The sequence below is a fragment of the Stegostoma tigrinum genome, chromosome 2 (assembly GCF_030684315.1).
Source record: "Stegostoma tigrinum isolate sSteTig4 chromosome 2, sSteTig4.hap1, whole genome shotgun sequence".
NCBI classification, from domain to species: Eukaryota; Metazoa; Chordata; class Chondrichthyes; order Orectolobiformes; family Stegostomatidae; genus Stegostoma; species Stegostoma tigrinum.
Genome location: NC_081355.1, coordinates 108,248,812 through 108,273,363, shown reverse-complemented (window position 1 = coordinate 108,273,363; position 24,552 = coordinate 108,248,812). Strand labels below are relative to the sequence as shown.

Sequence of the window (24,552 nt, the reverse complement as noted above, 5' to 3'; positions counted from 1 at the left end):
CCCTATTCCCAATTCCCTCACCTCTGCTGCATCTGCTCCCAAGATGAAGCATTCCACTACTGTACATCTCAGATGTCCTCGTATTTCAAGGGCCGCAACTACCCCCCCCCCCCCACAGTGATCGAGAGCGCCCTTGACTGTATCTCCCACATTTCCCGCAACTCATCCCTCATACCCCATCCCCGCAATAACTGCCAAAAGCGAATCCCCCTTGTCCTCAAATACCACCCCACCAACCTCCAGTTCCAACGCATCATCCTCCGACACTTCCGCCATCTGCAATCCAACCCCACCATCAAAGACATTTTTCCAACCCCACCCTTGTCTGCCTTCCAGAGGGACCACTCTCTCCAGGACTCCCTTGTCCGCTCCACACTCCCCTCCAACCGCACCACACCTGACACTTTTCCCTGCAACCGCAGGAAGTGCTACACTTGCCCCCACACCTCCTCCCTCACCCCCATTCCAGGCCCCAAGAAGACTTTCCATATTAAGCTGATGTTCACCTGCACATCTGCCAATGTGGTATACTGTATCCACTGTACCCGGTGTGGCTTCCTCTACGTTGGGGGAAACCAAGCAGAGGCTTGGGAACTGCTTTGCAGAACACCTGCGCTCAGTCCGCAATAAACAACTGCACCTCCCAGGCATGAACCATTTCAACTCCTCCTCCCATTCCTCAGATGACATGTCCATCCTGGGCCTCCTGCAGTGCCACAACAATGCCACCTGGTGGTTGCAGGAACAGCAACTCATATTCTGCTTGGGAACCCTACAGCCCAACGGTAGCAATGTGGATTTCACAAACTTCAAAATCTCCCCTCCCCCCACAGCATCCCAAAACTAGCCCAGCTCATCCTTGCTTCCCTAACCTGTTCTTCCTCTCACCTATCCCCTGCTCCCACCTCAAGCTGGACCTCCATTTCCCACCTACCAACCTCATCCCGCCTCCTTGACCTGTCTGTCCTCCCTGGACAGACCCATCCCCTCCCTACTTCTCCACCTATACTCACCTCTACAGGCTCCATCCCTGCCCCTTTAACTTGTCTGTCTCCTCTTTCCATCTTCAGTCTCCCTCCCCCTCTCCCTATTTATTTCAGAACCCTCTCCCCATCCCCCTTTTCTGATGAAGGGTCTAGGGCCGAAACGTCAGCTTTTGTGCTCTTCAGATGCTGCTTGTGTTCATCCCGCTCCACACTGTGTTATCTCTAATGCAAATGTATATTTCTTTTTGCTGTGACTGTGAGAAAAAGAAGTTGATTGGTAGTCATTAACAATTACCATACCATGTAATCTGCATCGTAACAGTGATTACGCTTCAAAAAGTACTTCGTTTTTTGTAAAGCGCTTGTGTAAATGCACTTGTTTATTATTTCCTAGAGCTGTTTCACCTGCAGCGATGAGCTACTAAAGTTTTCATGTGTTGCTGAGGCCTTTGAAAAGGACAACACCCATCCGTTTGCATTTCAGTATTGACTGATGCAGTAAATACGACTGAGTAACTTTTTTACACCTGAACAATGAGCAAGAAAAAAGGAGTTCACATGGTGCACTGAAAAAAAAGTAGCACATCAGTGAAACGCTGCCCACCACAGTTAGAAAAGTTAACTAAACGGAACGAGGTGAGATATTGAATAAAATGTATGCCCCTCACGGTGGAAAGGCTCAGCCAGATGTTGAAGATTGCCGGACCCTGAGCCAATCAGTAGGTTGGAGTAGCTGTCAGTCAAGGGGAGGGTGTGGGCTTTATTTCACTCAGCGAATTACTGAGGGAGGGTGCGGTCACTGACTGACAAGAGTTTGGCGCTTTGACGGGGAGGATGGAGGAGACCAGGAATACAGACAGCGGCTTCGTAGACCTAAATTACGCCAAGTCCGTTTCTGGCATTTTCAAGATTGTACAAGCGGTAGGTTCCGTATGTTAATTTGGTGTCCGCACCCTCTTCATGTCGCTGTCTGTGGTGGTGTTCTGCCTGAAAATGTATTTAAGGGTCTCTTCTGCCAGCACTAACGTGCCGCGGGACAACTGAAACTGTTATTTTATATAAAGTTATGCCGCTGCTCAGAAACAGTCATCGAGGACATGTTTATCCAACAAGGATTTATGAAAACGCAGTTCTGCGTGGACACATCTCGAAATACATTTTCCACCGAGATGGAGATAGTATAAAAGTCTTCCCGTTTCTGCAAGTTTTTTTTAAAAAGAAGCAATTCCATAAATAAACCAAGATGTTTTTAGTTTGACAAAAACTGGTTTGTCAACGTAATTCTCGGGCGTCTTTGAATAAATTGAGTCTTTCATTAAACCGATTTGAGATCTCCGGACTGTAAATGTGTATCCCGCCAAAAAAAACCCACATTTCAAATGTTGACTTTCAGTTTACAAGCTTAATGTTTCCCCTCTGTTTTCAAAAGTTAAAGTCTAACGGAACTGGCCTGCGCAGCCATCACTGCAACCCCCCCCCCCCCCCCCCCCACAGTGTACTCCTTTCACACTGCACTGTCACATCGTTTGGTTAGGGCTCCCACCCTCAGCCGCTGCTGTCTCTCGCTGCTCGTGGCGCTTAAACCTCGCAGAGTCAGGCGATGCCTCCACACAACCTGCTCCCCTCAGTGTACCCCTCTGAAACTCTCAACTGTCACTCGTATTGCCGTAAAGTGCCCTAGAGTCTATCTTTGGGGGTACCCCTCTTTCAGAAAAGGTGTAAATCACTGGGGTCGCCAGTGCAACAGGCGATGCTGTCTTAAACCGTTACTGTTTACCTCGTCTACTTTGGAGGCTGATTGTGGTTAGTTTTTCATCTGATCCGAGTCAAAAGGCGGCTTCACGTCATGCGAAACTTTGTAGCCTGCCTTGTTTGTGTGAGGTACTGTAGCTGTAATAGCTTAACCTGTTACCTGCGAAGTGGTTGACACGAAGACCTCTGCAACTCAAAAGCTCAACGGAGCTGTTGTCCCCATCACGCTCCTGTTCTTCAGTGAGACCTGCACTAAGTGCTAGAGAAATTCTACTGCAAACAAATAACAGTTACCGGAACGAAAGTCAACTATTCAGCTCTTCGAGTCAACTCTCTCAAACACGAAGAGCCCGGCTGAACTGATAATCCACAACTCTACTTGCCTGCCTTTTCCCCACAACCTTGATTCCCTGGGTGATTGAAAATCTGTGCATTCCACCTTTGAATATACTTAACCCAGCCCCAAAGTCCCTAACAGTAAAGAATTCCACAGATTCACTACCCGCAAAGGATAAATTCCTCATATCTGCTTTAAATGGATGACCCCCTAGCCTGAGACTATATGGTCTGGTCGTACAGTCTCCCACAGGGAAAACAACCTTTCCACATCTACTCTTAAGCCTCCTCAGAATCTTTGTTTCAATACCTGCAGGTGTTTCGGGTAGAATTTCTCCAGCACCTAGCTCAGGTCACACTGAAAAACAGTAGTGACAAAAACTGTGCAGGTGAACTTTTATTGAATTCAATAAGGTCTCCAGACCTAAAAGGGCAATGATGCAGTGCTTTCTGTATTAACTGCTGAATTGAAATACTTGCTTTTTTACGATTCACTCCTTATGATGGCCTATTCCCAGACAGACTTTGGAGGACAACTGCAATGTAATCCAGTTAGTCCCTCAGACTAATTAGCAACGCTCAGACTGATTTTGCTTAACTTCCAGGACTGTAGCCCAATCCCCAATCAAAATGACGATGATCTCTAGACTAGCATCTGACCAACAGTCTCTCTAATGGGGGCCAAACATCCTGGAGTAGAAATGGCATCTGGACTGATTTTGGTATCGGCTGACAACCTTCCCCCATTAAGCATTCCTGTCCTTTCCCTTCCAGTTGGTTTGCTTTGTAAGCTGCAGACCCTATTTGCCTCAAGCTGCCTGGTTGCCTTCTGCATTAAAGTATGACTGTAAGACAGAATCTACTGCCTGACCCTGTCTGTTAAAGTGCGACCTATGAAGCTGAAGCTTTGTCACTGCATTGGGTGAAGTGATGGGCCAGTGAGTATTCCTGATGAGTTGTGTGTTGAAAAATTGTGAATAATTATTAATTGGCTTCTCGCCACCTAATGCCAAGGAATGAATAATTACAAAAGTTTGTCATGATTATCTGATTTTTGGACTTCGCCCAAATAACACTCACTCACCATTCTTATTGCCACCTGAGGGAGTGAAATATTTGGCCCATGATTGTTGTACTAGGTGAAGCCAACACAACACAATTCTATATGTTATGTTTGTAGTCTCACCGAGACATTTGGTATTGTCTGCTGAAAAGCACTTTGGGAGACAGAATCTAGATTGCGTGCTGTGTTTGCTTCGTCAACAGCTAGTCTCTTAAGCTGCTGAGCAAATTGTATGTTCAGGAGTCAGCCTTTTTCTCCACTTTACTCATGATAATGGTTTAAGAGGCAAAAGAATAGCCTGACAGTGGGGATATACATCCGTTTCCAAACACACAACAATGTATTCAGTCTGTCATTCAGGTATTTCTGCTATAATGCATGTTTTATTAACGCGAATTGGCTATAATGCGATTGATGAATAGTGGACACTGCTTGGATAATGCAAAATTTCTACTGTATAATATCGTGGTTTTCCTTTCAGGTGATGTTCTATAGTGTGAGTTTGCACAAGAGCGCAACTATAGTGTCATAGGAGAACTGCTTGTTCACCTAAACTACAGCAGAGGTAATCATGCAATGATTCAGAGCATGAAACGCTGCCCTCCATTTTGATTCTTTTCAGTGAATGAACTCCAATTGAATTTTGCTTGTGGGCGATTCCACTGTGTATAGAATCCTCAGTCTCAAAATTGGAGACTTCATGAAATAGCTCCGCAGAGACTGGTATCCTGTCACCAGATCACCCTTCACTTACACGGAGTTCTTGCCTCTAGTATTGCCTCAGAGTCAGCTCTCTTAAGTGCCAGTACCTCTCTTATTTTCTCTTTATCTCTCAGACAGTGCTTCCTGATTGGGGCTGTTAATCTGGTCCTATCAAGGAACTCATTCTATAAGGCCCAGCCGGCTGACCATGTTATATTTGCTACATTTCTCCCTTTTTAAGTCAGTGGACATAGATCATACTTTTTTCTTAGAGAGCCTTCTGGTGCACTTTAGCACTGGATCACGTTCCTCCAGACTGTGTCTGATGTGGGTGGAGTGCCTCAGTAAAATTTCACTCATCTTCTGGTGGCAAAGGTGTCAGGGTGGCTAAAATGTTTATCTCCAATTCAGAGGACTCAATGCTTGACAGGCTGAAGCTGTTGACTTGCTTGTTGAGCTGGTAAGTTTACAAACATTTTGTCACATTACTAGGGAACATGATGAGTGCACCTGCGGTGAACCGTTGGTGTTCCGTCCTGCTTGCTATTTATGTGTCTTGGTTTGCTGGGGTGGGTGACATCACCTTGCGGATTTGTTCCTTTAGTGGTCAGTACGTGGGTTCAACTCTACATGGTTAGTGGAGTTCTGGTTTGTGTCAGCCCTCCAGGAATTCTGTGTCTTTGGTTGTCTTGTCCTAGGATGGCCATTTGAATTGGTGTCCCTCTTTGTCCATGTGTATTGAAATGAGTGATAGTTGAACATGCCTCTTGGTACCTAGTTGATGTTTGTGAAACCTGATGATCATCCCAATAGCCACAAATAGAGCTGCAGCAAAACACTGTTCAAGCAAGCAGCAACTCGCTGTAGCACACTGGAACTGCGCAAAGCCAAGGAAGAACACATATGGTGTCTTTAGAAATAATGGTTACCCAAAAAGCATAGCCTGCCAACACCTACACAACAGGAAGACAGCACATCTAGAAACAGTAGTCACCTTTTGATATGTTAAGAACACATCTGAAATGACCATCAGATTACTCCTCCTCCTAGGAATCATGGTAGCCTACAAACCAGCAGCTATACTTCAACTGTTGCTGACGAGAATAAAGGATTCAACAACCACAATTAACAGAACCAATGTTAATCACATGATACCATGCAAAGATTGCCAAAACCATTACATGGAGCAGACCAGGTGGAAACTAGCCATCAGAATTCATGGACACCAGCTAGCAACCAATAGACGTGACCAATTATCACTCATTTCAATGCTCATGGACAGACTAGGGCAATGCCAACCCAAGAAAGACAGGAGAATTCCTGGAGACCTGGTACTCAAACTGGCATTCCATTAACAAACATGTAGAGCTGAACCCCACGTACTAACCAGTCCAGAACCGGAAGTGATGCCACCTACCAAAGTAAACTGAAACACAAATAGCAAGCAGGACACAACACCGTTGTTTCACTGGAGGCACACTGGTGTTACCTAGTATTGTGACAAAAAGCTTGTGAACAAACTTACCAGCTCAGCAAGCAAGTCAACAACTCGAGTTTCTGGTTTTCTCAAAAACCTTGAGCTAGGCTGAACTCCGTTTCCGGTAGCCTTTCTGACTGCTATTGGGGCAGGGCACAGTTTGCTCCCGCACAGTTTGCAAATCTTGTGGCTTTCATGTGTTCAGGACCTACCCAAATATTATATGACACTGGGCCTGCCCTTATGTTGAGTATGTCTCTTACCCATGCAGAATGTTCACTGTGATTTTTGCACCAAACTGAGTAGTCTGTCGCTTGGCAGAGTCTTGTGTCTGCTGTCGACAAGGGTGGCAAGGTGGCTCAGTGGTTAGTACTACTGCCTCACAGTGCCAGGGACCTGGGTTCACTTCTACCTTCTGGCAACTGTCTGTGTGGAGTTCTCCCCGTGTCTGCGTGGGTTTCCTCCGGGTGCTCCGGTTTCCTCCCACGGTCCAAAGATGTGCAGGATAGTTGGATTGGCCATGCTAAATTGCCCGTAGTGTTCAGGGAGGTGTGAATTAAGGGGATAGGTCTGGGTGGGATGCTCTTTGTGTCGGTTTGGACTTATTGGGCTAAAGGGCCTGTTTCCACATTGTAGGGATGGTATGATTCTTGATGCTGTTTTACCTACTCATCCAGGTCTGGGAATGTCAAGTTTAACCTGGTGCAGAGTCTTGTTCCTGTCAGCAACTCTGCTGGAGCTATCCCTGTAGCTGTATATACGGTGGTCCTATAATCAAATAGGAACTGTGACAGATCGGTATCTAGCGAAGCTGTAGGGTGTTCTTTCAAGCCTGCCTTTAAATTTTGACTTTTGCACTGCTGTTTCTGCCAGGCCGTTGGATGAGGGGCGGTATGGAGCTGTCCTTATCTTGAATTCATTCGATTTTTAGAAAGAAAATACTCAAATTCTCCGCTGGTAAGCGATGGCCCACTATCTGTAACTAATGCTTCCAGAACACCGTGTATCGCAAAGGATGCACAGTTTTTCTATTGTTGTCCACAAACAAAACCACGTCCTTCTGCTATTCATATTAAGAGTCAAAAATCCCGTTACTGATTCCTCTGGTTTTCAAATTGACAAATAAAAACAACAGCATCTCAGAATTAGAGGAGGCTTAGGGTTGCAGTGTTTCTTAACCATGTCTGTCTATGAACTATTCTTGAACGGTTTTAGTATTTGGTGCCCAAGGGAGAGTTAGGCTCCTCGTAACAGAAAAGGCTGCGACCCCACATGATGTCAGGACAATCACAGCTTTTCATCTAACACAATGTCATTTGCGCAGAAAAATATTCTTTCCACACATAAGGATCTTGACGGCAAGGTTGAACGAGTCAAGCTTCCCAAATAAAGGTATGATGTAAGAAATGCTTACTGCCAGTTCCAAGATGACTGTTGTGAACAATTTCTTCTTTGCTCCTGTTGCTACCAAAATAGGTCCACAGTGGCCACTATGTTGTCACCATGTCGCCTTTTATTTACACGTGTAGAGCTCTTGCCTGTAGTGCTGCCTCATTCAGAGTCAGCCCTCAAAAGTGCCAGAACTGCTGACATTTGTCCTTTTATCTGTCAGCCAGGGCTCCCTGATTGGGCCTGTTAACTTGTCCAGTCAGGGTGCTCATATTCTGTGAGGTCCAGCTGGTTAATTTCATTACAATCAGTACACTTCAGATGGCTCTGGCGTAATTGGAAAAATCAGACTATTAAATATCCTTTCCTTCCCAAAACTCAGATTAAGATAACCCCCTCCTTAGCCCCACCAGACCCAACCATAAATCCCCATGACCTCCACATCCTCCCACAGCTTGCCATCCGTTGCAATGAGAGGACTGTTAGAATGGAATTAGGCTCGAAATTTCAGAAGGAGCCCTGAGGAGAATTTCCTGTCAGAAATGTGATCTCTTTCCTTTTGGTTAAAGAAAAATGAAGGGCTGGAGTGGCAGTCTTGGTGAAATAGCCACCCCTGGAAAATCCAACACTCTGTAACTTTTGTTCTAGAAATTTCTCACCTAATATTCTAGTTCTGTTTCTTTGTATATGAACGTAAGAGTGAAAAAAGTTTTCCCATAAGGACTAAGATTACAAACTGGAGAGAGATATTGGGAACTGCAGATGCTGGAGAATCTGAGATAACAAAGTGTGAAGCTGGATGAACACATCAGGCCAAGCAGCATCTTAGGAGCACAAAAGCTGATGCTTCGGGCCTGGACCCTTCATCAGAAAAGGGGGAGGGGAGAGGGTTCTGAAATAAATAGGGAGGGAGGGGACTTGTGTTGGCTTTTCAGATCCTCAACCAGTCTCTCTTCAGTCTTATTTATGAGGAAACGAGGAATCAATGCCTATTTTGTATGTTTGCTATGGCTGAGCCGAAGTGGTGTCGAGAATGGGACATTGCAACTATGGGAGGGTATGTCCTTCTATTGTGTCAGTCAAAAAATATTGAATCGTTTTGAGGTATTATTCTATCACAAATATTGCTATTGTTGATAAGGACATAGACAATTGACTGTCTAAGTCCAACAGCTTCTGTAGCTTCCTTTTGTGGCACAAAGTTCTGAGGAAGGGTCACTGGGCCTGAAATATTAACTGCTTTTTCCTTCACAGATGCTGCCAGACCTCCTGAGCTTTACCAGCAACTTCCTTTTTGTTCCTGATTTACAGCATTCGCAGTCCTTTCAGTTCTTATCGTGGCATGTCTGGCAAAACCATTCACTATGCATCTCAACCAAAACTCAAGTGTACTGAACAATTTACATCATTCCTGTCTTGTTTGGGTCAAATCCATTGCTTCTGTATGGAAAACAAATGTGACTGCTGGAGTGTTTTCATCGTGTCTTTAATGTGTTACAGTGGCAGAAAGGACGTTTGATGTGGACTCATCTACTGAGGTAGTATGGGTTGAGATTAGAAACAGGAAAGGAGAGGTCACCCTGTTGGGCATTTTCTACAGGTCCCTGAGAAGTTCCAGAGATGAAGAGTAAAGCATTGCAAAAATGATTCTGGATAGGAGTTAAAGTAACAGGGTAGTTGTTATGGGGGACTTTAACTTTCCAAGTATTGACTGGAAATGCTACAGTTAGTGTACTCTAGATGGGTCAGTTTTTGTCCAATGTGTGCAGGAGGGTTTCCTGACACAGTATGTAGATAGGTCAACAAGAGGTGAGGCAACATTGGATTTGGTTCTGGGTAATGAACCAGGCTAGGTGTTAGATTTGGAGGTAGGTGTGCGCTTCGGTGATAGTGACCACAATTCAGTTATGTTTACTTTAGCCTTGGAAAGGGATAAGTATATACTGCAGAGCAAGAGTTATAGCTGGGAGAAAGGCAATTATGAGGCGATTAGGCAAGAATTAGGATGCATAGGATGGAGAACGAAGCTGCAGGGTTTGGGCACAATTGAAGTGTGGAGCTTAGATAACAAAGTGTGGAGCTGGATGAACACAGCAGGCCAAGCAGCATCTTAGGAGCACAAAAGCTGACGTTTCAGGCCTAGACCCTTCATCGAAGAGGGTTCTGAAATAAAAATGAAATAGAAATGTGGAGCTTGTTCACGGAGCAGCTAATGTGTGTCCTTGATAAGTATGTACCGTCAGGCAGGGAGAAAGTGGTCAAGCGAGGGAACTGTGGTTTACCAAAGAAGTTGAAACTCTTGTCAAGAGGAAGAGGGATGCTTATGTAAAGATGAGGTGTGAAGGCTCAGTTAGGGCGCTTGAGAGTTACAAGTTAGCCAGGAAGGACCTAAAGAGAGAGCTAAGAAGAGCCAGGAGGGGACATGAGAAGTCTTTGGCAGGTAGGATCAAGGAAAACCCTAAAGCATTCTATAGGTATGTCAGGAATAAAAGAATGACTACAGTAAGATTACGGCTAGTCAAGGACAGTAATGGGAAGTTGTGCATGGAGTCTGAAGAGATAAGAGATGCACTAAATGAATTTTTTTTTTGTCTTTCTCCTGTGTGAATATTGACAATGTTATCAAGGAGAATACTGAGATATAGGCTATTAGACTAGACAGGATTAAGGTTTACAAGGAGGAGGTGTTAGCAGTTCTGGAAGATGTGAAAATAGATAAGTCTCTGGGCAGGATGGAATGTATCCTAGGATTCTTTGGGAAGCTAGGGAGGAGATTGCAGAGCCTTTGGCTTTGATCTTTATGTCGTCATTATCTTCAGGAATAGTGCCAGAAAACTGGAGGATCACAAATGTCCCCTTGTTCACAAAGGGGAGTAGAGACAACCCTGGTAGTTACAGACCAGTGAGCCTCACTTTGGTTATGGGTGAAGTGTTGGAACGGATTATGAGAGAGAGGGTTTATAATCATCTAGAAAGGAATAATTTGATTAGGAATAGGCAACACAGTTTTGTGAAGGGTAGATCGTGCCTTACAAACCTTATTGAGTCCTTTGAGAAGGTGACCAAACAGGTGGATGAGGCTAAAGCGGTTGCTGTGGTGTATATGGATTTCAGTAAAGAGTTTGATAAGATTCCCCATGAAAGGCTGTTGCAGAAAATAAGGAGTCATGGGATTGAGGGTGATTTAGTGGTTTGGATCAGAAATTGGCTAGGTGTAAGAAGACAGAGGGTGGTGGTTGATGGGAAATGTGCATCCTGGAGTTCAGTTACTAGTGGTATACTGCAAGGATCTGTTTTGGGGCCACTGCTGTTTGTCATTTATAAAAATGACCTGGATGAGGGCATAGAAGGATGGGTTAGTAAATTTGCGGATGACACTGAAGTCGGTGCAGTTGTGAATAGTGCGGAAGGATGTTGCAGGTTTCAGAGGGACATAGATAAGCTGCAGAGATGGGCTGAGAGGTGGCAAATGGAGTTTAATACAGAAAAGTCTGAGGTGATTCACTTTGGAAGGAGTAACAGGAATACTGGGCTGATGGTAAGATTTTTGATAGTGTGTATGAGCAGAGAGATCTCGGTGTCCATCTGCATAGATCCCTGAAAGTTGCCACCCAGGTTGATAGGGCTGTTAAGGTGTACGGTGTGTTAGGTTTTATTGGTAGAGGGATTGCGTTTTGGAGCTATGAGATTGTGTTGCAGCTGTACAAAACTCTGGTGCGGCTGCACTTGGAGTATTGCGTACAGTTCTAGTCGCCGGCATTATAGGGAGGATGTGGAAGCATTGGAAAGGGTGCAGAGGAGATTTACCAGGATGTTGCCTGGTATGGAGGGAAGGTCTTATGAGGAAAGGCTGAGGGGACTTGAGGCTGTTTTTGTTAGAGAGAAGGAGGTTAGGAGGTGACCTAATAGAGACATACAAGATGATCAGAAGATTAGATAGGGTGGACAGTGAGAGCCTTTTTCCTCAGATGGAGATGGCTAGCACGAGGGGACATAGCTTTAAATTGAGGGGTGATAGATATAGGACAGAAGTCAGAGGTAGGTTCTTTACTCGGAGAGTAGTGAGGGCGTGGAATGCCCTTCCTGCAATAGTAGTAGGCTCGCCAAGTTTAGGGGCATTTGCATGGTCATTAGATAAACATTTGGATGATAATGGAATAGTGTAGGTTAGATGGGCTTCAGTTTTATTTCACAGGTTGGTATAACATCGAGGGCTGAAGGGCCTGTACTCACTGTAGTGTTTTATGTTTTATGTTCTATGTTCTACACCTTTGGCAAAGGCAAGTTCAGTAAAATAGATTGTCTCACATGCAAATCTACAATCCAGGAGGGGAAAATATATCAAGAGAAAATCTGTGTAGGAGGGAGAGAGAGAGAACTTGAGAGAGAGAGAAAACCTTAGCAGCTAATAAAAGCTGAAACCCTGGGTCTGTAGGAGCGTGACCCCCACCCATGCAGGCTGCTCCTATTGTTCCAACTTGTCAACAAAAAAAATCCTCAAGGCCTCACAAGGTGTTTACTTTATTTGCTTTGAGCAGACTGCTCATTACCACTGTCTCAGCCTGTCCTTTTAGAAAAGGACATAATACACTTTTTAAAGCCATAGTATTGTCACAGCTGCACTTTGTAAATGATTCATCTTAATAGCTGAAAAGATAGCCCACTCTTATTAATATTGACCAATGGAACAGGAGATTGCTGGTAGAGACGGCTGGCACACAAAATCCAGGAAAACAACATGCAAGTTTGAAACATGCATGAGGCTATTGCAGTGAAATGCAGATGATAAATGAAATCTATTTCTACCAGAGCCCTTTCACAACGGTACTTCCTGTTCCCTAACTACTCAAGCCTGCAGATCAAAAATTGACCTTTTCAGTCACCAACAATCATTAGACCATAACACGCAAGTGCAGAAGTAGGTCATCAAGTCTGCTGCAGTGAGACCATGGCTGATCTGATTATTTTCAACTGTGCTTCCCTGCCTTGTCCTCATGACTCTTGATTCCCTTACGAATTAAAAATCTCAGCATTGAATAGGCTTAATGACTCACAATCAACAGTGTTCTGTTTTTAAAAAAAAATCCACTGGTTCACTACCCTCTGACGAAATCTCTTCTCACCTCTGTCAGTCTTAAATGTGCGATCGCTTATTCTGAGGTTATGCCATCTGGTTCTAGACTCTCCCACAAGAGGAAACAGCCTTTTTGCATCTATCCCGTCAAATCTCCCAAGAATTTTATATGTTTCAATAAGATTTCCCTCTCATTCTTCTATAGTCCATTGAGTACAGACTAACTTCTCCTTGTAGACAGCGTCTCTGTATTCCTGTTATCAACCTACCTAGCGAACCTTATCTTGGACTGTCTCCAATGACCATGCATCTTTCCTTAGAGAAAGGGCCCAAAACTGTTAACGGAATCCCAGCTGTGGTCAGACTAGTGCCTTGAGTCTTTTTGGAAAACCTCCCTACTATTATACTCCATTCCCTTTAGAATAAAGGCCAATATTCCACTCGCTTTCCTATTACTCACTGAACTCAGAAGCTAGCTTTTTGTGATTCATGGATGAGGACTCCCAAACCCCTCTGTTCTGTAGCTTTCTGCAGTCTTTTTCCATTTAAGTAACATTCAACTCCTGCCAAAGTGCATAGCCTCACTTTTGCCTGTAGTGTATTCCATCTATCAAGTATTTGTCCGCTCACTAAGCCTGCCTCTGTCCCTCCACAGACTCTCATGATCATTGTCACTTGCCTTCCCACCTCTTTGTGTCATCCACAAACTTGGCTGTAACACTTTCACATTCCTCAAATAAGTCATTTAATATACATTATAAATAATTGTAGCCCCAGCAATGATCACTGTAGCATAGCACTCATTACAAGGGTTGACATCCCTTGAAAGTACCCTCTTTGTCCCAACTCTCTGACATCTATTCGATAGCAATTCCTCTATTATTCTAATATACTGCCTCCAACAACATGGGCTGTTATGCCTAATGTGTGGTACCTTCTCTGAAAATCCAAAAATATTACAATGACCACTTTCTCTTTATCTATCATGTTTGTTACCACCTCCAAAGAATTAGTACATTTATGCAACTTGATATCCTTTTCATGAAGCCATGCTGATTCTAATGATCATATTATGTATTACTAAATGCTCTGCTACTGCTATAAATGTTTTTTTATTTACCAGCACCTATGGGACCAGGAGAGTGCTGGTTGATCAAACATTTTGGATAATCAAGAGGTCCACATATTGTAAAAACGGCACTAAGTGATAGAAATGTAATGCAGGGGGTATAGACATCACTGTTATACTTTATTTACAGCATAAATCACTTAATTAAGAATGCAACTTTGCCTTAACTTATTGGTAGCGAGTCTTCCCATTGTCACCTTCAGATAATTACTCAGACGTTGTGGTAGGTCATGGTACTTGAGGAGAAATTGACTTGAAATTGAATCAACTATTGGTGTTTCATCCGGCTGTTCAATTGAACAATAATCATAGAAGCCCTACAGTATGGAAACAGGTCCGTCAGTCCAACATGTCCACACCGAACCTCAGAGCATCCCACCTAATTTACACCTCTGAACACTACAGGCAATTTAGCATGGCCAATCCATCTAACCTGCATATCTTTGGACTGTGGGAGGAAACTGTAGCACCCAGAGAAAACCCACGCAGACACGGGGAGAATGTGCAGACTCCACACAGACAGTCGCCTGAGGCTGGAATCGAACCCAGGTTCCTGGCACTGTGAGGCGGCAGCAGCAGCGCTAACCGTTGTGCCACCCCTAAGTATATCTATATTGAGATAAATTAAATAGCCGTCGTTATTGGAAAGAATAATATGATAAATGTTGCGTTATTTTGGATGTATAATTTTTTCCAGTTTATGGAGAGTGTCAATTCATAAGGGGCTGGCTAAAACAAAGTTTGTGTATCCTTTATAATAGATGCCACTGTTTTCCCAATAACTGATGTTAACTGGCCTATGGTTGCCTTTTTTTGTCCCTTTCCCTTTTGTAATAAAGGCACTTAGCAGTTTCCTGATCCTCTGGAACTTTTCCAGATCTAAGAATTCTTCAAAGATTGCTCATCCATTGTCTCCATAGCTACTTACTTTTAATATCCAAAGATACAGACAACTGCTACAATCTCATCTTGCCAACGACTAACAAAATAAGCCTTCTGGTGATCTTCACTTGTCGAGAATCTGCTGTTACCATTCCGAGGCAAAAACTGGTCTCCACAGTTTGTAGTTTAGACAAGCTGAACCTATAGACGCCTCTCTTATAGTGTAACATTATCCCTATTGTTGAGGTGTTTTTTTTTGGATTTATTCACGGGATATGGGCATCACTGGCTAGGCTGCTGCTTTTTGTCCATCCCTAATTGCCCAGTTAATTGTGAGTTGCTGTGTGTCTGGAGTTATTATGAGCAGCAGGTTCCTCCCCTAAAGGGAGTAGTAGAGAACGAGATAGATATTTCTCACAATCAACACCAGTTTCATGATCATTATTAAAATCTTAATTCCAGATTTGTTTATAAACTGAGTTCAAGTTTCACCTGGGATTTCAATCTGAGTCCTCAAGAATGTAACCTATGTCTCTGGATTAAGAGTCTAGTAATTATTCCACTAAGCCATTTTCTCTCCACTGTGTGACGGTGAGGAATGCTTACTGCATGGTTTACCCTGATTTTTAAGCTATGTTTATTAGTACAACAGAGCTACGAGTTTGCTTGCATCCTGTTCACAAAGACTTCTGGAAATATTTACTAGCTCCCAAAACTAAAGTTTAGGTTTTACTACATACATTGTGATAGCTGATTCCTGGATAGCTCTAATTGGAAATTGGTGTTCAAGAGACTTCGAAGTGAATTTCACAATGGATATGACATTTATTTCAAAGTGTAAAAAGTCAAGAGGTTAAAAGTGCAGTGAAACCTTATATTTCACTGCTAGCAGGTGCTGCCTTTTGCAGTGGCAAAAATCATTGAGGTCAGTTTTGATGGCAAAAAAAGACGTAGATTGCTGCTGGCTGACTGTGTTTGAACGCCTGGAGTATGGACTATATTTGTGAATGACAGTAATGGATTCCCTGACCAACAGCTGTTCCAGTGACTGAACTGGGGTCTGTTCCCCCACCCAGTATCCAAGATGGTACATTTGGTTGAACAAATGTTTGTGTGTTTGCTGCAAAGGCAGCTGGTACATGTAGCAAATGATGAACTGGTGACCGTGTGCTATCAACAGTCATGGCATTGGCATGATAAAGTACGGATGCTTTGAATATGCAGCTAGAGTTAAGTGCTCAAGCTCTAAGAGAGGAAGTGAACTGCTCTGAGGTGCATCCTGGTCCAATCCCTATTGCTCATGCGCCCTGAAGTGTAGGTCTGTAGTTCCTGAGTGGCCTGCACATGTATTGGAGCGGTGCCATGATGGTTGTAAGGAGTTAGAAAATATCAGATAACCCTGTCTGTGGACCTGGCTCGTACCCATGGGTCATGTCCTGAGATGCTATTTGGTGCTGAGCATAGTGGAAGCTCTTTGCAGCCCACAGTGAGCTGAAGCTTATAAGTACCTGCTCAGATTCCCATGGAGTTTGATCGGCACGTTTGATCAGATAGGAAGCTGAATATTAATGAAATGAATGATGGCATTAATTTGGCACTAAACAAGCCACGATGCCCCTTTAATTGACAGCTCAGTGTTCCCAGTCAGGTGCTGATCTCACTACTTAGCAAATATGTAAAAGATGCAGCAAAATGCTCCTGATGTTGAGTTAGGTCTTGTTGGATCTTTTCTATAATTCTGCCGTAAATCTCATCAAGCATTCATTACTCGGAACCCTATAAGAATCAATCCTATTTTTAAATTATAATCTAAACACTGATCAAAATTGCTAAGGTTCACAATATTTGAATGCCATTCATTTGTTGCGAAAAGTGCCAAGATGTTCAATTCAATTCAATGCACACTGTTCCTTTTTTCAGATTGTGGTATTCATAGCATTCCTGTGTATAAGGTTGTCAGATGGAACGGGCAGCTCAACTTACCGCTACTTTGAAGTTGTGACCATCTGGTTTTTTGTTATGGCTTTGGTCTTTTACACCATTTACTTCACAAGACTTCATCTGAAAATCACTTGCATTCACTGGTCACTAACAGTAAGTGTTTAAGTTTATGTAACTCAACAATCAAGTTAATACCCAGTTTTTTTTTGGCATAGTATGCATTTTCACTTTTATTAAGTATCTGTGACCTACTTGAGGAATGTCAGTGTATTTGGGAACCCCAGCTTGAAACTGCGTCTGAGAAGCTGGTCATAAAATCTGATGTTTACGTTGCACTGTTGTTTTTCAATTAATTGAACTTATGGTTTAGAATTAAAATTCTGCTGTTGTGCTTGGAAGGATGTATAATATAAAAGCAAAGACATGTCGTAAGGTCCAAACCAAGCCAGTGCCTCCAGTATTTTAGTATTACGACAAAGCAAGGTTGCAGGAAATGAATGAGACAAATATCAAAAAAAGTCACTTTAGCAATGTTTGCAGAAGGATATCAAAGATAATAGGAACTGCAGATGCTGGAGAATCCGAGATAACAAGGTGTAGACCTGGATGAACACAGCGGTCCAAGCAGCATCAGAGGAGCAGGAAAGCTGATGTTTTGGGCCTAGACTCTTCATCAGAAATGGGGGAGGGGAAGGGGGTCCTGAAATAAATAGGGAGAGTGGGGAGGTAGATCGAAGATGGATAGAGGAGAAGATAAGTGAAGAGGAGACAGACAAGTCAAAGAGGCGGGAATGGAGCCAGTAAAGGTGTGTAATTGGGGAGGTAGGGTGGAGATAGGTCAGGTCAGTCGAGGGAGGATGGATAGGTCAAGGGGGTGGAATGAGGTTAGTAGGTAGGAGATGGAGGTGCGGCTTAAGGTGGGAGGAAGGGCAGGTTAGGGAGGCGGGGACGAGCTGGGTTGGTTTTGGGATGCGGTGGAGGGAGGGGAACTTTTTGAAGCTTGTGAAATCCACATTGATGCCATTGGGCTTCAGGGTTCCCAAGCAGAATATGAGTTGCTGTTCCTGCAGTCTTCAGGTGGCATTGTTGTGGCAGTGCAGGAGGCCCAGGATAGACATGTCATCTGAGGAATGGGAGGGGGAGTTGAAATGGTTTGCGACTGGGAAGTGCAGCTGTTTATTGTGAACTGAGCGGAGGTGTTCTGCAAAGTGGTCCCCAAGCCTCCGTTTGGACATCGGGGAAACCAAGCAGAGACTTGGGGACCGCTTTGCAGAACACCTACGCTCGGTTCACAATAAACAACTGCACGTCCCAGTCGCAAACCATTTCAATTCCCCCTCCCATTCCTCAGATGACATGTCCATCCTGGGCCTCCTGCAGTGCCACAACAATGCCACCCGAAGTTTGTAGGAGCAGCAACTCATATTCCGCTTGGGAACCCTGCAGCCCAATGGTATCAATGTGGATTTCACAAGCTTCAAAATCTCCCCTTACCCCCCCCGCCAACCCCCACGGCAACCCAAAACCAGCCTAGCTCGTCCCTGCCTCCGTAACCTGTTCTTCCTCTCACCTATCCCCTCCTCCCATCTCCTACCTATTAATCTCATCCCGCCCCCTTGACCTGTCTGTACTCACTGGACTGACCTGTCTCCTCCCTACCTCCTCACCTTTACCAGCTCCATCCCCGCCTCTTTGACTTGCTTGTCTCCTCTTCACCTATCTTCTCCTCTATCCACCTTCTATCCACTTCCCCCCTCTCTCCCTATTTATTTCAGAACCCCCTTCCCCTCCCCCCATTTCTGATGAAGGGTCTAAGCCCGAAATGTCAGCTTTCCTGCTCCTAAGATGCTGCTTGGCCTGCTGTGTACATCCAGCTCTACACTTTGTTATCTCTATTTGCAGAAGGGTAAATGTTAGCCAGGATACTTGAAGTCCCCTGCTCTCTTTTTGTTTAATATAGCCATAGATTTTGTCCAGCCACTTGAGGCTGTTTGGCAGCAAAGCTCAGTGTCTCCTTAATAAGACGGCAGTTTCCATACTGGTGTTCTTTTGGGACCAACATGCAACATAATGGATTTTGAGTTAGTCATTCATGGAATGCTGGTGTTGCTGACAAGGCCATGATTTATTGCCTACTCATCATGGCCCTTCGGCGTATGTTGGTGAACTGCCTTTAAAACACAGACCATATGGTGTAAGATACTCCTATAATTGTTTGGGTAAGGAGTTTTAGGATTTTTTGACCCAGTGAGAATCAAGGAGAGTGCCACGATGTGGTGGTGCGTAATTTGAATGTGGTACTGTTCCCATGCGTCTGTGCTACATTTCCTTCTAAACGGTAGAGTTTCTGCTTTGAAAGCTACTGTCAAAGAAACCTTTTCAAGGTTTTTGAACTGCATGTTTTACTTGTAGCCATGGTGTGTCAGTAGCGGAGGGCGAAATTGTTTGAGGTGGTGCCAGTCACATGTGGGCTGCCTTGTTCTGGATTGTGCTAAAATACCTCTGTTTTTGGAGTGAGCCACATCCAGGCAAATAGAAAATATTCCATCACATTGCTGATTTGCATCGTGTAGGTGTTGGACAGACTTCACGGAGGCCGGATGTGCATTACTCCTTGCAGATTCCCCAGCCTCTGACTTACTTTTGCATATTTTAGGATTTGAACTCATGCCGCTGGGTCATTCGTTGAGGCTGCTGGATACTGGTTTGGTGGTTAACCACTGTGCTTTCATACCCTGTATTGTCATATTGCATTGTTTTTATATATCAGAATTGTTTGCAGTAATTTTCTAACAGGTAATCCAGTCCTCTTTTGATTTTGTGAAAAATCCTAAAGGTAATAGGTTAGGATTTTTCACAAAATGAACAGAGCACAGTATTACTTAATAGTTGGCTGTAATTCATTGACATTAACATGAGATGGTTGTTTCCTTCACCTGTAATAGATTTTTAAAAGTGTGCTTTAAGTATACAATTATGTAATCCTGTATGTGTATGTTGGTGTGTTTGGATCATTTCCTACTCCAGAACTGCCTGCATATCTTGACTAAAAATGAATTGTAACCTGCAACTGTTGAAGAATTTTAACCTCCTTTTCATGGAGTTAATATCTTTGTCTTACGGGCAGTTAGTGCAGCACAGGTCTGAAGTAATTAACATGCCATGTGGAATCTGCAGTATAACTTCTTCAGTTTATTGTCAGTGTTGTATTCATAATGTTGTACTTCTAACACAGGAATTTCTTCATTATGCTGTTGCTACAATTCTGCTGTTAATTGCTTCAATTGTTGGAGCAACTAAGACTGCTGGCAGTGCTGGATTGGCAGCTGGGGTGGTAAGAAATAATTTTTGCTTTAAAAATTCTTGCAGGTCAGATTTTTAGAACATGATGCAAGTGATTTTAGTCAAAGTAAAGTAGAATCCTTGTTTACAAATCCATATGCTGGCTCAAAATAATCAGCTCAAAAGGGAAAATTCTTGGTATTGCATTAATGCAAGCTGACGTTAGATATGAGCCACTATTGGAGAATGTCCTGGCTGAGCTTAATCATGGTTTATGATTTGGGTCCATCAAATAAACTGAGGTGCGAAGTGTCGTTTTACACTTTGCAAGGAAATTTCCTGTACCCACTAATTACTGCAAGAACAGTCACCACTCTGAAGTCTGACATTTTTACATAAATGTCCTGCACATTTCAATTTTGTTTAGTTTCAAAATCACCTTTTTAGTGTTTCTGTATTTACTACGTCTTATTAACAATGGTATTTCCCTGACACCCCCACCCCACCTTCTCAATCCACCACCCATCACAACCCCTGGTAAATTTTTGTATTTTATGATTCTATTCATGCTAGGCACTGCTTTACTTGGCACAAATAGCCATTGTTTTTGTGGGAAATTTGATAGTGTCTGTTGACCGGTTGCTTGATATCAGAGTCCCATAGTTAAGCCTGATTTGTCAATGAGATTGCATTATGGAAGTGTAATTAAACAGTAACTAGGAGGAAAAATTGTTAGTTTCTTTCTCCTCTCACGAATGTAAGGAAGGTTGTGACTGGTTATTCTATCTTTTTCATTTTCCTGTTTGATTTGAGAAAATTTAGCACAAGTTAACCGGGAGAAAGGAGGATACATGACTTAAGAATAATTCCCTTGTTTTGGTTTCTACAGAAAAGCCCTAACACCACTTTTGTTTTATAGTTCTTTGGCTTTGCTTCGACAGTTCTGTACGGTATTGGTACATGGCAATCCTACAAGACATGGCGTGTCCCTCAACCATCAAGTAAGGAACTTTTTATATTCAGAAGATGCTAAGTTATTTTTCTTCCCCTGTCCTTCAAGCACTTGTATTAACTCCCCTACCCATCCTGAAGTTGCTGATAATCCCCTCTCATGAAGTACTTCATTCAAATGGTCGTACATGTATGAACCCGAATAGGCAAGTGTTAACAGATTGCTGAAACATGAAGGCTATCAGAGCTCAGCTAAATTCTATCAGTATCCCACAATCACTCAAGGCCTCTTCCCAGTAGGTACTGGATATCATCATCATCATCAAACCCCTACAGCATGGAATTGCATGGATAAAGCATTTGTTGGACTTGTGATAGACTTAACACATTGCTGATACTAATGGAATTTGAGATCAGTGTGTGCATTTAGCTCAATACTACAGTGAAGATTCTTGGACAAATTATTTTGAGTTGCCTTGGTACTGAGCTCAAGACTGATTTTAGAAGCAGCCATTGAGTTACTTGGATGGAGTTATTTGGATGACTGATTTTAGAATCCTTGCTGGGTGTATGCACATACTAATGCAGGATCTCACAAAATTAGGGTGTAAGTGTTTGATTTCCAATTTGATCAAACTTAAAATTTAACAAAAAGGAACTAATTTAAATACCAAATTGGGTAAATTAATGTGCTGTTTAAAGTGAAGGATACTGGTTTTGAAGAATGGAATATCTTTTTCACTTTGATCATGCAGTCGAGAGAAATCTCATTTTAGGCAATTGCAGATTAGATGCAAAACGATTTGTCAAATTTCAGTTGGTAACTCATGCTCAGTTGGATGTTAAGACATTAAGAAGTAGGAGCAGAAGGAGACAGTGCCTCCTTTGAGCCTGTTCTACATTCAATATTATCATATTTAATCCGCTTCAATTCCACATTATCTTCTTTTCCTTTAATTTCCCGAGTATCCAAAATTTTGTTAACCTCTGCCTTGAACATATACAATAACAACGATTTTGTGGTTCATCTCCTTCTAAATGGCTTGCCACTTTACTCTGAGAATGTGAGCCCCTAGTTCTAGCCTCCTAGCAGGGAGCAACATCTTCCCAGCATCTTACCTGTCAAACTTAGCAACAATTTTTTAATAAGAGATGTCAAAGTGTAGAGCTGGATGAACACAGCGGGCCAAGCAGCATCAGAGGAGCAGGAAGGCTGATGTTTCAGGCCTGGAGAAGGGTCTAGGCCTGAAACGTCAACCTTCCTGCTCCTCTGATGCTGCTTGGCCTGCTGTGTTCATCCAGCTTTACACCGTGTTACCTCAGATTCTCCAGCATCTGCAGTTCCTACTGTCTCTGAAACAATTTTATAAATCTGCCTGAAATCACATGTGATCTTAATTCCATGAGAAGTAGGCCCAGCCGATGTGATGTATCAAACCGGGAATCTATCTAGTGAACTTACATTATACTGTCTTGATACTTCCATGGAAAAATCAATCCACAGAAAGAGCTCAATCAGATTGCTGTGTCCTTTTTTTTTAATTATCTCCAAGAGCAATTTATCTAATTTCACCCACTGACTGTCTTTCCCTACAACACTAAGTTGTTACTTTCTCTTCAGGAAATGATCCAATTCCTTTTTGAAAGCCTTGATTGAATCTGCCTGCACTATAATATCAGAAATTGCATTTAGATCCTAACCACTTGTCCTGTAATAAAGGTTTTTCCTCATCATTCATTCTTTTGCTGGTAATTTAAATTTATGCCCTCTGATTCTCCATGTTCCTAACAGTGGAAGCAGTTCTCTGTAGCTACTCTGTCCAGACCATTCATGAGTTTGAATATCTTTTTCAAATGTCTTCTCATTATTCTTGTACAAGGAGAAAAGTCCCAGCTTCTCCAATCTATCCATGTAACTGAAATTCCATTACTCTGGAGTGATTCCTATGAATATTTTGTGCAACATCAGTGATGACTTCACATTCTCCAAGACCACTATGTCCTGTCAAGATTTATCTATATTCCTTTTATGAATAATTCAGAATTTAGGTGTTTTTAATGAAAGCACATTTTATAGCTTTCATTGTGGTAAGGACTTAACTGTGTGAATACTTTTAAAATAAATTCCTTTTTTCCTTTCTTTTTGACAGCTGTGTCTGTATAACTGATCAATGCTGGATGTTGAGAAGACAAAGCTGGTTCATTTTGAATTTATATAAGACCCAGAGTCTCTACTGCTTGACTTTTAAAGTCTGAAGATTCACTTCATAAAAAAGACTTGATAATTCATATGGTATCATTATCTAAGAATTTAAATATTTTTATATATTTTTAAAACTGTGTTAAGCAATTCTACCAAAAATGTTGAAAAATGGATTGAAATCTTTGGATAAAAATTTAATGTCCCATTGAAATGTATTACAGCTTTACCACCCAGTATTCACATCATGATTTTAGCATGTTCTTTAAAACATGTGGAATTCAATCAATCATTACAGCCACAGTGTTTATAATTTTAAATAAATGTGATTAAAATCCAAGGTTGGGAATAGCATTTGACTTATCATAATTTTGCCATGTGTACAAGCTTTTGCAGCTTTCTTCTGTGACCCTGAAATGTGTTTCATACATGCTTCTGTTTAGTGTGTTTCTATTAGTTGAAAACACCAGTATGAAGTGCCTTTACATATCATTTGTATGTATTATATGTAAAAGTTTGGGGGGGAAAAAAACAATCATTTCCATCTCGCATTTGTTTGCTTCATGCAGTGAAACAAGAGATACTAAAGTGTTTGCAAGCCTGAAGCGAACAATATATAGTATAAAGCTGATGGTTTTTATTGCTCATTGACTTTTGCAAGCCTGATGTGGGACTTTGTAATGGATATTTTATATCCTTGTAACTTAAATTTGTTGAAAATATTTAATAAAGACGGATTGTGACAAAATCTTAAACCTCAACCTCAACCAAAGATACAAAACTCAGAGTACCACCTCTGTTGGGCTTGGGAAAAAAGCTGTTTTGTTTAAATAGTTGAAAAGAATAAAGACTTATTTCAAGATGCATTTTCTTTTGATAGTAGGAACTGCAGATGCCGGAGAATCTGAGATAACAAGGTGTAGAGCTGGGTGAACACAGCAGGCCAAGCAGCATCAGAGGAGCAGGAAGGCTGATGTTCTGGGCCTAGACCCTTCTTCAGAAAAGTTTTGTGTTCTATTCTTTTCATTCTGAAGTCCATGATCAGTTCTACAGTTTTGCCGCTGTTCAGAGACAGATTGTTTTCACCGCACCATGTCACCAAGCCCTCTTTCTCCCTTCTGTATTTTGACTTGCTGTTAGACATCTGTCCCATTATGGTGGTGTCATCAATGAACTTGTAGATGGTGTTAGGAATTTGGTGATACAATTGTAGGTGTAAAGAAGTACAGTAGGGGGCTGAGGATGCATCTTTCTGTTACTAGAGACTGTTTGTTCTTCCTTTTATCAAAACCAGCTGTGATTTTGAAAATAATAAAATGAGGCTGGATGAACACAGCAGGCCAAGCAGCATCTCAGGAGCACAAAAGCTGACGTTTCGGGCCTAGACC

The 24,552-nt window shown here is 42.6% G+C and overlaps 1 protein-coding gene across 1 annotated transcript; it reads left to right on the top strand.

Moving 5' to 3' along the window:
• The first annotated feature begins 1,761 nt into the window (after positions 1 to 1,761).
• Positions 1,762 to 23,912, top strand: cmtm7 (CKLF-like MARVEL transmembrane domain containing 7). Its single transcript, XM_048521191.2, has 5 exons — positions 1,762 to 1,907; positions 16,711 to 16,884; positions 19,967 to 20,065; positions 20,933 to 21,014; positions 23,115 to 23,912. Exons 1-5 carry the CDS (start codon positions 1,821 to 1,823, stop codon positions 23,126 to 23,128), a joined length of 456 nt encoding a protein of 151 aa, XP_048377148.1. The 5' UTR covers positions 1,762 to 1,820; the 3' UTR covers positions 23,129 to 23,912.
• Positions 23,913 to 24,552: the final 640 nt, after the last annotated feature.